At 41.7% G+C, this 15752-nt stretch overlaps 1 protein-coding gene and 1 pseudogene across 2 annotated transcripts; one reads left to right on the top strand and one right to left on the bottom strand.

The window, feature by feature from the left end:
* Positions 1–29: 29 nt before the first annotated feature.
* On the bottom strand, positions 30–9781 carry HNRNPU (heterogeneous nuclear ribonucleoprotein U). Of its 2 annotated transcripts, none has more exons than XM_055582089.1 (14): positions 8858–9781; positions 7911–8022; positions 7752–7825; positions 5702–5841; positions 5042–5141; positions 4581–4693; positions 4008–4271; positions 3729–3848; positions 3275–3403; positions 3011–3179; positions 2501–2755; positions 2057–2241; positions 1618–1689; positions 30–1146 (listed from the first exon to the last, which is right to left on the bottom strand). In XM_055582089.1, the coding sequence occupies exons 1-14, from the start codon at positions 9546–9548 to the stop codon at positions 1093–1095; spliced, it is 2478 nt and encodes an 825-aa protein (XP_055438064.1). In that variant the 5' UTR covers positions 9549–9781; the 3' UTR covers positions 30–1092. The 2 variants fall into 2 exon arrangements, with proteins under 2 accessions (XP_055438064.1, XP_055438065.1); XM_055582090.1 differs by having other exon boundaries at positions 8915–9781.
* Positions 9547–14700, top strand: LOC129654267 (keratin-associated protein 3-3-like; annotated as a pseudogene).
* Positions 14701–15752: the final 1052 nt, after the last annotated feature.

The following is a 15752-nucleotide window of genomic DNA, read 5'->3' as shown; positions in this document are numbered from 1 at the left end:
CCTTGATGGCGAGAATCCCAAAACAAGAGTAAAATGAATTCTTTTTATTGCAAACAAACGTCTAAATTAATTTCTCCACCCACTTTCTTTAGAAAGAAAAAGAAATCAGCAGGCTAAGGAGATACCCATTCAAGAACTGACATGATTAAAAATTAAGATATAAATGGGTGACTCACAATTTCATTAGCTTACAAAGATGGTGGAGTTAACTACTACAAGCACACTAGTTATACAGTATTTTGTGGGAGAAGGGCATACAGACATAGCTAACTTCATATAGATCCCATTAGACAACTGGATTTACAACAAGGTTTTTTAATAAGAAATGGGCAAAGCCAGCTTTCTTTTCAGAATCAAAATGCAGAACAAATGGAAAAATTATGGTACTTAAACCTTCACAAGTTTGAGCCTCCACAAATAATGCAACCAAGTTTTACATTTTTTAACAGCCCTTCTACATACACTCCATCTTCTCTATCTTAGTTCCAAATTTTATCTTCATTCCCAAATATGCCAATTCCATTGTTACTTAAAAAGAGCGAGCCTTCCCAGTTACTGTCAAAAACTACTATTTAGCTTACCCCTCCACTACTCAGCAAACTACAGAGAGGATGGAGTGTAATATGAGCAGTACAGAGTCTTATGCAATTCATGAGGACCACTAAGTCCTTACATGAATCTGGTTGCTAACATTTCTATTATATTGTGACAATGACTCCCGACTGTTATCTCTGTGAGAAATGGGGGGGAGTAAATTCTTAATAAAAGACACCAGGTACAAAGCAACATTTTACTTTTGTTGTGATAAAAAAAAAAGTCACATTTTACAGATAAAATGTAGAACCCTGAAATACTGACACATTCTCTTATCGTGCACAATGCTGAGGTTCTCTTACGATTCACTTTAAAACTGCAATTAAAAATGTACAAAAAAGAAAAGAAAAAAAAAAATCAACCCACAAAGCTTCTAAAAAAGGAACCCGCAGGCACTTCCTCTTGTGGAATGTTTAAAAAGTTAGCCTACTAAAGAAAACAGTCGACTTCTTGTGAAGGTTTTGGAGAAATATGTATCAGTTCGTTTTATTTGGGTATTCAATAATATCCTTGGTGATAATGCTGACTCCATGGCTTCTGACCCCAGAATTGCTGTAAGAGAAAATTTTTTTTTTAAAGAAAAAACATCAATAAGCCACTCAAATTGCTTTTAGGAAATGACAATCTAATTCAGAGTAATTGCTGGAAACAAATTTATACCTGTCATTCCTCTGATTTATCAAGCCAGATTTAGTTAGTATTAACATCCCATTATCAATACACATTACAAAAGGAAACACATTACGACTTCGGTTAGTTTATACAATTAAAGCTATCAGTTAAAAAAAAAAACCATATGAATTAAATATTACTTTATTAAAAAATATTAAGTTACAGCAAACTCCAACCTATCTCGCCTTCAAAAGATAGTATACAGCTACAACTGCAATACAACTCACAGCTTGCCCTGTAATACTTATTTATAAACACTTTGATCCCTGGACAAGATCTTTTTTCAAGATTGATTCTTATGAACTCAAAATACAATTAAATGTACATAAAAGCACATAAGGAATTACTTACACCCTGCTGCCACTGGTTGTAGCCCTGAGATTGATTTTTGTAGCCACGATTGTTTCCTCGTCCTCTGAAGTTCTACAAAAAAGAAAAAAAATCTTTAAAGAACTCAGAACACAAGTTGTTAGGTTTATCTAAGGGGCAAGGGAAAAAGAGGGGACATGGCTGCAGTAATGGATGGATGGGCAGTCAGCCATGAACCTCTGAGCACTCTGCTGGGTTTCCTTTCAGGTGATTAACTTATTCACTATGAGACATCACACCTGACTTGCTCCTAATAACAGTTAATGCACCTAAAAGTTAACATTAATAAATTTTATGCATTTTATCCTAATTATGCATATACACTGTATTCTTAACTCTTAACTGAGGCTGCCCATCATATTTAACCTTTTACACTAAATTAAATAGAAAATCAGCATCTGCAAAGATTGTAAATGGTTACCTGGTTGTAGTTCCCTCTGTTAGGCATTCCCCCTCTGTTGTAGTTCCCTCTGTTTGAGTAGCCACCGCGGCTGGGAAAGACAGGGCCGCGAGGGTACGGATAGCCAATGCCACCACTGCCGCCGCCGCCGCCTCCTCTCTGCGGCATACTGCCCCTCCTGTTATATCCACCTCGATTCCCAGGAGCTAGAAAACAAGAAACGTTTCATTTAATAGTGTGTTGCTACCTTCTTTACATGAGACTTAGGGTTCTTTTGGACCATTCCTTCATTTTAGGAGAAAAATGTTTAACCATTCAACATAACCTAGATGCTTACCAAGACAGCTAAGATAATGCACATCAAAAGCTTCCTATGTTAAATTCAGCTAAGTAATATACAGACCCAAACTAGAAGGGTACCATTTGTTTCAACCTTGGACCAAATACTACTCAAAATTAACTTGCCTCCTCCTCTGAAATTTCCACCACGCATATTGAATCCACCACGTCCTCTATGGCCACCGCCTCTGTTAAACTGGTTCTTGCCACTCTTATTTTTATTGCTCTTCTTTGAGCCTGTGTTCTGTTTCTTTTCCGGTGGAAGAGCCTTTTTGCTTTCTTCCTTATATTGCTCCAAAAGTTTCTGGGCTTCTTCCTTCTGAAGTTCAACATAGGTTATTTCATCAAAGCACTCAGCTACTTCTGGCAGAGTAAAGTTTCCTGCAAAACATAAAATCATATTAACCTACAAACCCATTACATACACATTCACAACCCTGAAGCCTGTAACTCTCAATCAGCTGTTAATTTTTGCAAAACACACAACACCTAGTCATATTTTACTTACATTTTCTTACAAGCACAAGTTAGATATATATGTTCATTTACAGTTAGTTTAACTCTTGAAACAGTTATTACTGACATTAAGTTAACAGATACAAATCACAGGATATTTAACATAACAGAACTTCATGCCTTTCATTTTGAGAACTGCATGTTCTGGTAGGTCTTTTCCCTCTACTTCTGCTTTCTTCTGTGTTCTTTGCTTATAGTCTTCATCTTTTGGGCAAACTACAACAGCTTTTCGTTGGAAGCCTGCAAAGAGGCACATTTTTCTTCTCTGGGCGGCAGCAGACACATTTGTCTTTCAGAAAAAGAAAAAAAAAAAAAAAAAAGTTTAAAACCCCAAACATTAATTCTACAATTATCAGTTTTTTCAACTTCAAAGTTACAGCTTACCTGATCCAAAATGAAATTTCGCTTCTTACGGGCAGCAATCTCAATAAACTTTCCAAGACACTGTGGAGCTCTCTGCAACAGTGTGTTCAGTTTTCCAGTATCTGCCATTTGCTTCTTAAAACCTGCCACCTTTTTTTTAAATTGAAAAGAAATTTAAACATTGCCTTTCCTCAATGCTACAAGAAAGGACATTTTATCCTGTAACACCACCCAATGCCAATCAGCTCATCTTTATCTACTGGATAATTGAGTTAAAAAAACTTCTACAGAAAATGGAGTCTAGTCACTGGAAGGAAAGCAGTTTACCTTACAGGTAAAGCACCTACTTACATCAACATTTAACTGCCCAAACTCCTCTCTCTAAAATACTAAACAAAATGGATAAAAACAAAAATATTACCTAGAATACCTTCTAGTCTTTTAAAAATGCTGAAATCAAGCCCATTTTACTTACCATCATTTTATCCATTATGGTGTTTGTTCCAAGAATGTTGTATTTACCAGGATTTTCTGCTGCATGTTTAGTAACCCAGGTAGTTTTTCCAGCTCCTGGCAAGCCAATCATCATAACCACCTACAATGGAAAGAATTCTTTAAATATTTTTTTTTTAAATACACAAAAGCCCAGATTACACATTTGAACTTCCACAGACTTTTGATGGGAACAAGTACAGCAGTAAATTAAACAGAACTTTAGCCAAACTTCAAAAAAAATTTCTTTCCAGTGACTTACTTCACAATCTTTCTTCTCTTCAGGCCCCTTTGGTCCTCTAACTCTATCCTCCAAGGGGACATTCTGGATAAAAGTATAGTCTTCAGGTATTGGAAAATATGGCTTTTCCTTCTGACCAAAATTAAATTCAACTGCACAGTTGTGGCACAGAACATGTGGGAAGAGTGGTCGTCCAGCAAGAACTTCCTTACTGATTTTGAAGGCAACGCCAAGATCTTGTCCATTCTTTGCGTAAGAGAGTTCTACTTCATCACTTTCAAAATTCTGTTAATCGGAGAGAAAAATTAATGGGTTTTAATCTGCTTCTTATAACACTTCTTAAAAAAAAAAAACCTAGGAGTAAAGCTTATCTTGTGGATATTTAGGTTGTATGTTTAAATAGCTTGGTGTGAACAATTAAAGCACCTATGTCCACAAACAGAAATACTACCCAAAAAGACTAGATTTTTGGATCAACTTCATATTAAGTTTTCAGTCAAAATAAATCAGTAATTTAAAGTTGATATTGATATAACTTTAAAATAATCTTATCTAATAACTTGCCATTTACATAGAAATTTAGCTATGACTTACAGCAAAACACGTAATCACATCATTTTCATCAAACTTCTCTCCATAATCTTCAGTCTCACAGTTGCATGTTTTTATTCCTTTTAGAGAATACCCATAAGAAAATTCTTCTTCACCTAAGAAAATAACTTTCATTAAATCGAGTCTCCAAAACAATAAACTGACCCATTATTTTTTCAAGATGTAGGGTTCAAGAGTATACTATACTGACTTTATACTAGGTAAAAAAAAGCTAAGTGGTTATTTAACTAGTTGACAAATTGCATGACATAACATTCTATTTGAACCATCAGCCATAAACCAAGTAACTATAAAGAAAAAAAAGCTAAAATTTAGCCTGTGCTCATGTTACTATTATTCATCTCTAAAATTTTAAACAGGCAAAAAGTTTAGAATGCCTGCTAACTGCTGAAATCAAACCCTGAACACTCACGAGTACCAAGATACTCAAATGGAAACTTTACCAAGCAACATTCCACTTGTGGTTAGTGACCACCCAATCCGAACTTCATGTATATCAATATCTTTCGTATATAAATGCCTCACTGGGATCTTCTCTGTAACCTGAAAGTCAAAGATAAACTGTGAGCCAAGGAAAATAAACCCCTCAATCAACCCTGGTTTATTTCATTTGGGCAATGGGCTAATTCTTCTTCAGCTACTAAGTACAGACACACACCAACTTTACACTCCCCCCAACATTTACAAGAACTTCAAAAATTAAGGGCTTATAACTTGAAGCTGAAAATGTACTTGGTTGATTCACATTTAAAAGAAAACGTTGAAATTATATATTCTCAATAGTCAAAACCAACTGAACTTTATTCTTTAACATGTATTTCTCAGAACAAAAACTGGAGCCTAACCAAATTTTTTCAAACCTTTGGTGGGCCTTTCAAGTGCCTCATAGAAAATGAACACCCTAAATAAAAATTATGCTGGCTCTATCTACATGGCAACTTCTAATATAACAAACATCTTCAACTACTATAAAACAAAGGGTTAGTCCCTCTTGTAACCCACAAAAACTTGAAAAAAAATACAAGTTCCACTGATATCTAATAACATCAGGCAAAAACCTCACAAAGCTTAAGAAAAAAAGAACATCGCAAAACTACTTTTACCTTCATCTCAAAACAGACTTTGCCTTTTGACACACCATAAGATGCCCTTCCTCCAGCCCAAAGAAAAGCAAAACTCTCCATGGTAAGGGAAGAAGCACTGAGGCGATCTCTTGATATTTTAAAATGTAGATCACAATTATCTGCAATTATATCAAATGCCGTATTACTTCTTTTGATACCCACTATAAACATCTGCCATGTAGACCAAGCTGTTATTAAATTTTCACATATTTCTGAATGCCGCATACTACGTTTTTGCAGATGCTGTTCTAATTTTCAGTTTAAACCCCACTCCCACCAAGTCATTCTTGCCAAATTATGAACTGAAGTGTACACTACCTATGCAGCTACCAAATATCAAGGTTTAGTATATGTGTATTTTAAGTATATAAAATAATCAAGACAATGTGACATTTATACATACCTGCTCTGCTCTTTACCTTGATTTAGAGGCAAGCAGTAGAGGATAGCAGGAAATCAAAGTGAAGCATGCCAGACCAGGTAGAATTTACCAGTGCCACAATAAAACTGAAGGGAGGCCATGACCAAGTATTTTAAAGTAAAGAGTATGAGCTGTTGATCCTCACTTTACAGGGGTTCTAGATCTTAAACTCTTTGCTAAAACTTGTTAAGAAGGCAATCTCAGTCTATACAATATAAACCTGGTCATCAGTGCTGTTATTACTACAGCATTTTAGGTCCCCTTTCCCCAGATTTGCCTGTTAGTAAGAATGGAGGATTACACACTTTGGAGTAATCCAAATCCAAAACGACTTGAACCTCGCTACCTTTGGGTCACTGGCTCATTAGCATGCACCTTCTGAGTTCTCAGTGGAGGCAACACTAAATTAAGAAAGCTCCTTTCCTAAGTTTTACTGGTGAGATAAAATTAAACCTACAGTCTGGAATTCCTCACATAACCTTTGCTCTTTACATTTCTGATAGAATGTTCAACAAATTATACTTGAACCCAATAATGCACTTAAACTGGTATCCCTTGATGAGCTAAAAAGCCTTTTATAACAGCATTATCTTCCTAAATCACTGCTTCATAGCTCACCAATTTTATGCAACTAAACATGAAACATTCAACTACTCTTCCATATGCAGTTCAAAAAAAAAAAAGATTCCACTACATTGACTATATGTAAATGGTATGTAATAAAAGACTTACATTTACACTACCATACACATCTAAATAAAATATGTATTCCAAAACAGGAGAATCTAAGATTCAACTCCTTAGATCTACAGGACAGGATGACACCTTACCTCTAAGCAATTATTTCTACCCTTTTTTCTGTTTATCATACAATTGTACTTTCTGATCAAAATACTAAACCAATGATTTTGTATGTAAGAAAAATGAGGAAATCTGACTGCCAAGGCCCTTTTAGAGGTTTGCAATACTTCCTCATACTCAATTGTAACCCAACTGGGTAAAGTAGCAGTATTTACAGCGCTGCCATTGATACCATTCGCTGCTGAAGAAAGCTAGTGGCCCAGTGATAGCCCACTGCTGCTGCCCCAGGTCTTTGGAAGAAACCAACTTAGGTTAAAGCAGCAGCTACTGAACTGGAATTGAGAACAAAAGAGCAGTTATTGAGAAAGTAATATTACAATCTTTTAGAATAGGGAAAATAGTGATGTGCTAATGGGGAAGTCATTAATAAATACTTAACTGGCCCAAATAGCTCACTTAACATAATTCCACCAATAAAAAAATGACATTACTTTTATTGTAGACCCTACAGGGACAAATTATAGGTAGTCTTACAAATTTCCATTAGCTAGACAGTCAAATATTGGCATTCATTTCACATTCCTACAAATGAGAATTTTAAAATCATACCAAAAAATAATCAAATTTCTGGAACCTCTAAAACTATCAATATAACTGCTGGACTAAATTAAGTGACCAGAATCTGAATAAAAGCCACCATCTAATTTTAAAAGAACCGTTCACACGCATTAAGTTTTCTAACATTTTGTAACCAAAAACCATATTTGATAACTGAGGGAGGAACGGGGAAGAAACAGCTTCACTTACAAGTATCAAGACAAACCACTGTGTCGTCGAAGTGTTCATCTTCTTCTTCAACAGGTGGCTGAGGAGATTTGGCTCTGAAAAGACAGAATTGTCTCCTGATACAACTTTCCCCACCAAAGAATAGTGAACAGGCGCCAAAACCAGGTTAGCATCCTCTACCTGCTATACTTGTTCTCTTCAATGTACTCAAAATAGCCACGGCCATGATCTTCTCGAGGTCTTTTAACACCTCTCTTTTTATCTCCGCCTTTCTGTTCTGTTTTGCCGTCTCCTACAACACATGACACCGCCGTATAAGACACCACGGCCCGCCGCCACAACAAGCAGAAAATCCCTTTCTTGTTGGAGGTTCCCTAAAGCTCGACTTGTACATTGTGATTTCAATCAACGACTCAATTGCGAATTCAAACAACAATCTGCTTGGAATCGGTTTGGACTCAGTGACGCAGTCTAAGGACATGGCTAATTTTGCCAGTCCACTCGAATATTCCAGAAAGCTCATGAAAATTTAGCGCGGCCCAGGCCCGGAGCCCACGTGTACCCCAGAGTGTTCAGGAAAGGGGGAGGGGCCGAAGCGCCCCGCCCGCACTCCCCTCCCCCCACCCGGGCCCGCGCTCCCCGCGGCCGCATTGTACTGCTCGCCGCGGGCTCCGCCCGGCCCCGCCCCGCCCGCCGGAAGTGACGTCACGCCGAGCCCGGCGCGCCTTGCACAATACCGCGGCCCGGAGCCGCCACGGCGCGCCGCCGGGGCCCCGGGCCTCCCCTCCCCCCGAGACATGTGCCCGCACCGCGCGCACGCAGGGCGACGGCGCCTCCGCGGCTCCTCCCCCTCCAGCGGCAGCTGCAGCCTCCCCCCTCCCCACCCCGGCTCTCCAGCCACATAATGGAGGCGCCGCCACCGCCGTCACACACCGAGCCGAGGCCTCACGCCTAACCCGGGATTCCCCACGCCCCGCCCGCCCCCCTCCAGCAGTCCCCAGCCCCCGGGGGTGCTCTCTCCCGCGGCGGGTTTCCTCCCTCCCCCCTGCGGGGCTCCGGCAGGCCTGGGCACGGTCCCCACCCCGCGCGGGCCTCCCGCCGCGCGCAACCAACCACGCAGCACTCACCCGCCGCCGGAGCCCCGGGGCGACCGCCGCCTCCGCCGCCTTCCGCCTTCTTCTTACCTCCCGCCTGCTGCTGGCCCTGTCTCGCCCCGGGCGGCGCCACCGTCACCGCGAACAGCGACGTGGGGCCGCTGCTCTTCCCCGCGGCCTCCTTGGCGGCCCCGCGCTGCTGCTGGGGTTGTTGCTGCGGCGCCGCCGGCGGTTGAGGCTGCTGCTCCCCGTGCCCGTTCTCATCGCCCGCGCCTTCTTCCTCTTCGCCGAGCTCATCCTCCCCTTCCTGGAAGCCCTGGTCGTCGCCGTTCTCGTCCTCCGAGGCGGCCTCTTCCTCCTCCATCGGGCCCGAGTCGGCCGCCCCCGCGGCGCCGTTCTCCTCCCCGAGCTCCATCTGGTCGCCATCCAAGGCGGCGATCCCTTCCTCCTCCTCCTCCTCTTCCTCCTCGTCGTCGTCGCCGCCAGCCGCGGCCTCCTGCTCGAGGCCTGCTCCCGAGCGCCCGGCGGAATCCCCGCCCAGGTCTAGGCTGCCGTTCCCGGGCTCCATGGCGGGGCGGCCCCCGGCCTCCTCGTCGTCCAGCGCGGCCTGGAGACGCTCCATGAGCTCGGCCTTGAGGCCCTTGTCGGACAGGCGCCGCTTCTTGAGCTCCTCCTTCAGCTCCGACACCTTCAGCTTTTTCACATTAACAGGCGAGGAACTCATGGTGAGGCCCCGATTCACCGCTAGGCGCTGGCTCAAACTCGGCTCCGCTCACTCGGCCACTGGCGGCGGCTGCGGCTGCTCCTCGGCCCGGGCGGCGGCTGCGGCTGCGGCTGGAGGTGGGCTCGTGCTGCAGAGCGGATCCGCCTGGTGTCGAACGGCGCCAATTCCTTTCACCGAGTTCGCGAGGGAGACGCGGAGACTCGCCTGGCGCGAGCGAGCACGCAACGTCCTCTCGCAGGGGCGGCACCGCGCACGTAATATAGCCGCCCCGCCTCTGCGCCGGCGGAGCGCCCGCGCTCGCCCCACCCCGCCCCGCCCGAGCGGCGGGCCGGGAGCGCGGCGCCGCGCACTGCGCTTCCAATTGGGGCCGAGCTAATGGAGGAGGTGGAAACCGCCTTCAGTTAAACCGACCCGCTGCAGCCTCTATTGGCCTTTCCAGCACTTTGGTGGCAATATTCGTTTATCCTCTTTGCCTTCCGGCCAGGAGGCTGCTTCTACCCAAATGCTTTCATCTTCAACTTGGTATTTTCAGCTGGAATCCGCCACCTCTTCTTCCATTTTAGATTTATCTTATCTGTTTCTCCAGCTATTTGCTTAGAACCCTTAAAATTTTGATTTGATTTGTACAAGCTGACAGTCATTATACTCAGGGATTTTCTTCTGCTTAATAATTGGTTTAATTTTTCTAAATCCTAACTTGGGAGTTGAATTTTAGACTCAGGAAGGGCCTTTCTATTGTCTCTCCCATGACCTCTGATGCAGGGTTTGGGAGATCATGCTTATTTTTGAAGAGTGGCCTCCACTCCATATTGCAAAGCGGACTTCACAGGCCTTGTCATGGTACTAATAGCCAAAGAAGTTAGCCTCAGAATTGCATTTCTGTGTTTTCTTTATATCTATCAAGAAGACAGACCTCCTGTAAGATTTATTCTGTCCAATTTAGGACTTGGTCATGCAGTTAATGAAGTCCCCTTAACTAACAATGAGGATAAGACCCCAGCTAGGTCACACACTTTGATTCTGTTCCTACGGATATACTTTTGACAAAATTATGCCAAAGCTCTAATAAAAGCTTATGAAAAAATAAAAGGCTGTGATTTTGTGAAAAGAAAAATATATTACTCTCAAAGAGAAATGTTATTTTGGTGTGTCTTAGAAGCTTAATTTTTCCTTTTACTAAATAAGAGGTGTGTTAATATTCTAACAGTTTTCCAGAATTTAGATCTGTGATAGAGATGAATGTCTTAAACCCCAGAGAATCTGCACAGTGGCTAGCCAGTGGTCTAGTCTAGTCTAAGGTCAACTATATTGCGTGGTGCTTTAGCTGGCCCAAGGCTGCCCCAATTTTAATTCAAAATTTAGAAAAATACACATTTAACTTTCTCCCATAGTATGGTTTAACTGATCAGTGAATTTTATTTTTTAAGTTCTCTTCAATGGCTTTTAATTAAGAATCTTGTATTTTACAGTGCAGTCGTATATGAAGATGAAATATTAACATTTGTGAAATGATTTGAGTTGAAATTAATGGATTATGTACAGTACTAGTAATTCTCAGTGCAAGCTGATGGAGGCAGAAGGGATAGCACCCAAAATAGGAACTTCCAAACAGTGCCAAAAACTCATTTTAGCCTTTGGTTATAATATCCTTAGAGCTTACAAACAAGTGGCAAACTGAAATTTGAACTTTTCAGGTTCTTTGCCCTTGTTCAAAATGGGAAAAGAATAACAGGGGGCCTTCCATGTTCACAAAATAAGTAATTAGTCCCCTAATGAATCAGAGTTAAATATAGTAATTATGGTGATCATTTAAGTTTATATGTCCTTAGATATGACTTACATATTTAAATGTTAGTGACATGAAAGCAATTTCTGTTTAACAAGAAAAAACTAAATTGTGAAAATAAAGTTTATATACCTAAATATCAATTTATAACAATTATTCTTGGTATGTTAAATCAATTGTAAAACATGAAATATAACTTTAGATACTCCTTGGAAGAAAAGTTATGACCAACTTAGCTTATTAAAAAGCAGAGACATTACTTTGCCAACAAAGGTCCGTCCAGTCGTTTTTCCAGTAGTCATGTATGGATGTGAGAGTTGGATTATAAAGAAAGCTGAGCGCGGAAGAATTGATGCTTTTGAACCGTGATGTTGGAGTAGACTCTTGAGAGTCCCTTGGACTGCAAGGAGATCCAACCAGTCCATCCTAAAGGAGATCAGTCCTGAATGTTCATTGGAAGGACTAATGTTGAAGCTGAAACTCCAATACTTTGGCCACCTGATGTGAAGAGCTGACTCATTTGAAAAGACCCTGATGCTGGGAAAGATTGAGGGCTGGAGGAGAAGGGGACAATAGAGGATGAGATGGTTGGATGGCATCACCGACTCAATGGACTTGAGTTTGGGTAAAGTCCGGGAATTGGTGATGGACAGGGAGGCCTGGTGTGCTGCAGTTCACGGGGCTGCAAAGAGTCGGACACGACTGAGCAACTGAACTGAGCTGAATAACTTTAGATGGGCATGAGAAAATGTCATGGCTTTGTCTCCAAGAGCTTTGTATCACAAAGATCATTCTCAGTCTTCTCATTACATGACCCAAGAACCCAGGTCCTCCTCCCACCACAGGCTTCTTTCATTACACTGGGCCTCCCAAGACAACATTCAACAGAAAAACTGTTTTTATAAATGCTCATAGGGGCTTTCCTGGTGGCTCAGAGGTAAAGAATCAGCCAGCCAATGCAGCAGACAGGGATTCAATCCCTGGGTTGGGAAGATCCCCTGGAGAAGGAAATGGCAACCCACTCCAGTGTTCTTGCCTGGGAAGTCCCATAGACAGAGGGGCTTGGGGGCTACAGTAGACAGGGTTGCAAAGAATCAGACACGAGTTGTCGACTAGACAACAACAAATGCTCAAAGAGCCATCATCTTGCTGTTTGTCCTTTTTACAAGCAGTATTTTATTTTACCACTTGAAAATACAAATAGTGACTTCACTTTCCTAATAGTTTTTCTTCTTATATTTTTAATGCTGTGATGATAGTCCTGTTCTACAGAGACCAGTAAAAGTACAGATCACTCTCTCTAAATTGCTGAGGGATCTATCAAAAATTGGATATTCCCCCTTTTTTAAATCCTGGAGACCACCAAGAATACAGAGTGGAAGAGGGAGAAAATTGATTTCAACAGTAAAAAAACAAAATGATTAGTGAATTGCCCATAGGTAATAGATCTATGACAGGGCATTACAGAGTTAGGGTGCTCAGAATATGTAGCTTACATTTTGAAGTTGAAACGAAGGCACATACCTGGATGTTATAGTTTGTCTTACAGTTCACTCAGCAAATATTTTTTAGCACCTTCTCTTAAGACAAGCACTAGGAATACAGCAGTGAACTATATAGTTATGCCTTCATTCTCTTAGGGACGATTAGCCAAGAAGTTAAAATAGAGAAAGTAACAAGTACAACAGGGAAACGTAAAACAGGAGAGGGGCAAGGTGTGCTGGGGTTGGGGGAGTTTTTCAGTTATAAATGGGGTAGTCTGGGGAGCCTAAGAAGTAAGGTAACATTTGAGTAATATCTCAAAGAGGTGGAGGGAACAGTAAGTAGTCCTGAGGGAGAAGATAGGCAGGGAGTTGAGGGGAGGTGCAGATTGCCAGCAGCCTTGTCAGTGGTTTTGTAAGGACTTTGGCTTCTGCCTCCAGTGAGAAGGAAGATACAGAAGGGTTGTTACTAGTGAAAAGATGAGAACTGGCAGGAATGCTACATTCAATGGACTCAAGATGCTATTTCATGTACATCTTTTTTTTGGTATAGAAAATCAATGCCAGTTTAATAAAAGAAGCAAGAAACACACTGAGATACATTTTTCAATCTTCTTACAAAAATGTGAGAAGTTACAAGTACCTACAAATTACTAAGTATTAGTACACTTTCATATAGACTAAGAGAAATGCACAGTAGGAACGGAGGATGTTTCAAATTCTGGTTAAAAATACAAACATAAATTTCAGACAGACATGGGCTGCAGTCCCGGTTAGGTAGCATAGTGGCTGTGTGATCTTGCACAAGCTATTTCTCTCTCTGTGCCTGAGAGTATTTACATCTAAAATGATACCTGCCTCATGAGGTTGTTGGGAAAATGCATTGAGATAGTCTAAACTCTGGGGACAGGGCTGGAAGCACAGTAAGAGCTCAGTATATGTTAGTCTTCATTAGCTACTTGGAGCAATTTAATGAGCTTAAGAAAATCTGGAGTTGGATTGCTAAATTGTACTTAGGAAATTATACATATTGTGTAAATTGGCAATGAATTGTTCATAGTGGAATGTCAGTCTGGGAAAAAGTGAAATGAAGTCTGGATAGGAGGGTGCAGGCCTCGCTTCTGGGCATGGCGTTGTCACCGTAACCAGCTGGGGGACCTTTGGCAAATCGCACCATCTCTCTGGATGTTTGTTTCCTCCTCTATAAACGAAGCAGAGCAGACTGGAAGAGTCGTAGAGTCCCTCTAGGGAGAAACTTCTGTGAATCTGCTGTTTGCTGACTCCACACTGTCCATGGAGGAGCACTATTAAACTTTGAAATATTGATTATTCATATTCAAGTTTTACTTGTTACATTCAAAACTTTGCATTAGAGTCTTGAAGCATTTCATAATTAATTAGTAGACATGAAATTTAAACTAGTGTATCACAGCCTTTAAATTTTAAATGGTACAAAATATTCCCATTTATATGGAAAAATTCAAACGAGCTTTTTGCAACCCAATACTTGAAACTTGGATAGCACGATAGGCTAAGAGGTTTAAAGTAAAGGGTTTCTCCGAAAGCAAACCAGAGTTCCACCGCCTTGGCTTTCTGTGCCTCCCGTTACCGCTGCAGTGGCCCCACTGGCACCGTCACCGCCATCTGCTCCTCTGATAAACGCTGCCCGTGTGCACTCAGCCTGCCCGGCACCTGCCCACACACAGTTTGGTGACCGGAGCTAACCTGCTGTGACAGCTGCCCCCCACCATGCCACATTCCTTGGCCCTGTGTGCCCACCTGCTTCCTGCGCCACTCCTCCCAGCCCACCCTAGGCCTGGAGACCCTCAACCTTGCATCCTTTACTCAGCCCTGGAATAAGCCCTCCATCCCAAGCTGCTGCTGAACAGTGGCTGCTTCCCTCAGTGTCTGGCGATAATACGGAAGCTATCTCTTCAGCATTCACTTGCCTCGATATATTTATTAGCCATTGAGGCAGACCAGATTGCCTAGATATGGGCAACCTACCTTTCATCTTAATGGAAAGAAAATCAAGAAATTTGTTATGGCTATTTGGCTGAGTGCCATTTGGTTCATTTGGGCAGGTGACTGTCTTCTATTATCAAAGGTATTGAAATCTTTCAGACCTCAGACTGTATTTTCTTGGTCATGTTGCTTCCAAGATCCCATTTCTTAGACTGAGTATTTTCATAGAGGAAAAAGAAATTTCTTTGATGGGTTTTCCAATAAACCTAATTTCTGTAACAACAAATAAATAAGTGGTTTCTGTAGGAACTATCTTGTCTTTAATATTATGAATCTGTCTTCACACACATTATATAGCGTCTGTAGAATAAGATGTGCCCATTAGAAACCTGTAGGAAAACTGGACTCATGTAGTTCATAGTAGGATATCAGGGTTTTTCTGATAACTTAACTCTTTACCAGGTGAAGAGTGATTAACATTTAGCAAAACTCATCTAACACAGGCAGGTTGAACAATGAGGAGTTTATAGAAAGTGTACACCATTACACCTTACCAGTGACTGGCCAGTATCACAGTACCTGATTTAAAAAGAGAAAGAAAATATTTGCACCATCCTGAAGCACAGTCAAGAATGCCATGAAAGACTAAAGCGGTTATGACCTCATAAGTTCCCACCTTCTACCTGTGATGTGATCATCTGTTTTGAAGTTAGTCTAAGTTCCTTGAGGGCAGGGAGAGGAACTTGACTTTCCCAGCACCTGTGCAGTGTCTTCCCTCCACATTCACAGACAGCATGGCGCTGCACTAGGGAACAAGAAAGGAGCTCTGAAATAAAAGAATATCCCTTAAAAAACTGCACTGCAACCCTGGCTTAAACTGAAGGATTCTTGATTTAAAAGAGTATTATTGGGCTTCCCTGGTGTCTCAGTGGTAAAGAATCTGCCTGCAGGAAACATGGGTTTGATCCCTGA

The sequence above is a fragment of the Bubalus kerabau genome, chromosome 5, assembly GCF_029407905.1.
Source record: "Bubalus kerabau isolate K-KA32 ecotype Philippines breed swamp buffalo chromosome 5, PCC_UOA_SB_1v2, whole genome shotgun sequence".
Taxonomy (NCBI): Eukaryota; Metazoa; Chordata; class Mammalia; order Artiodactyla; family Bovidae; genus Bubalus; species Bubalus kerabau.
The sequence above is the reverse complement of the archived record's forward strand: the minus strand, read 5'-3'. Positions and strand labels throughout refer to the sequence as shown.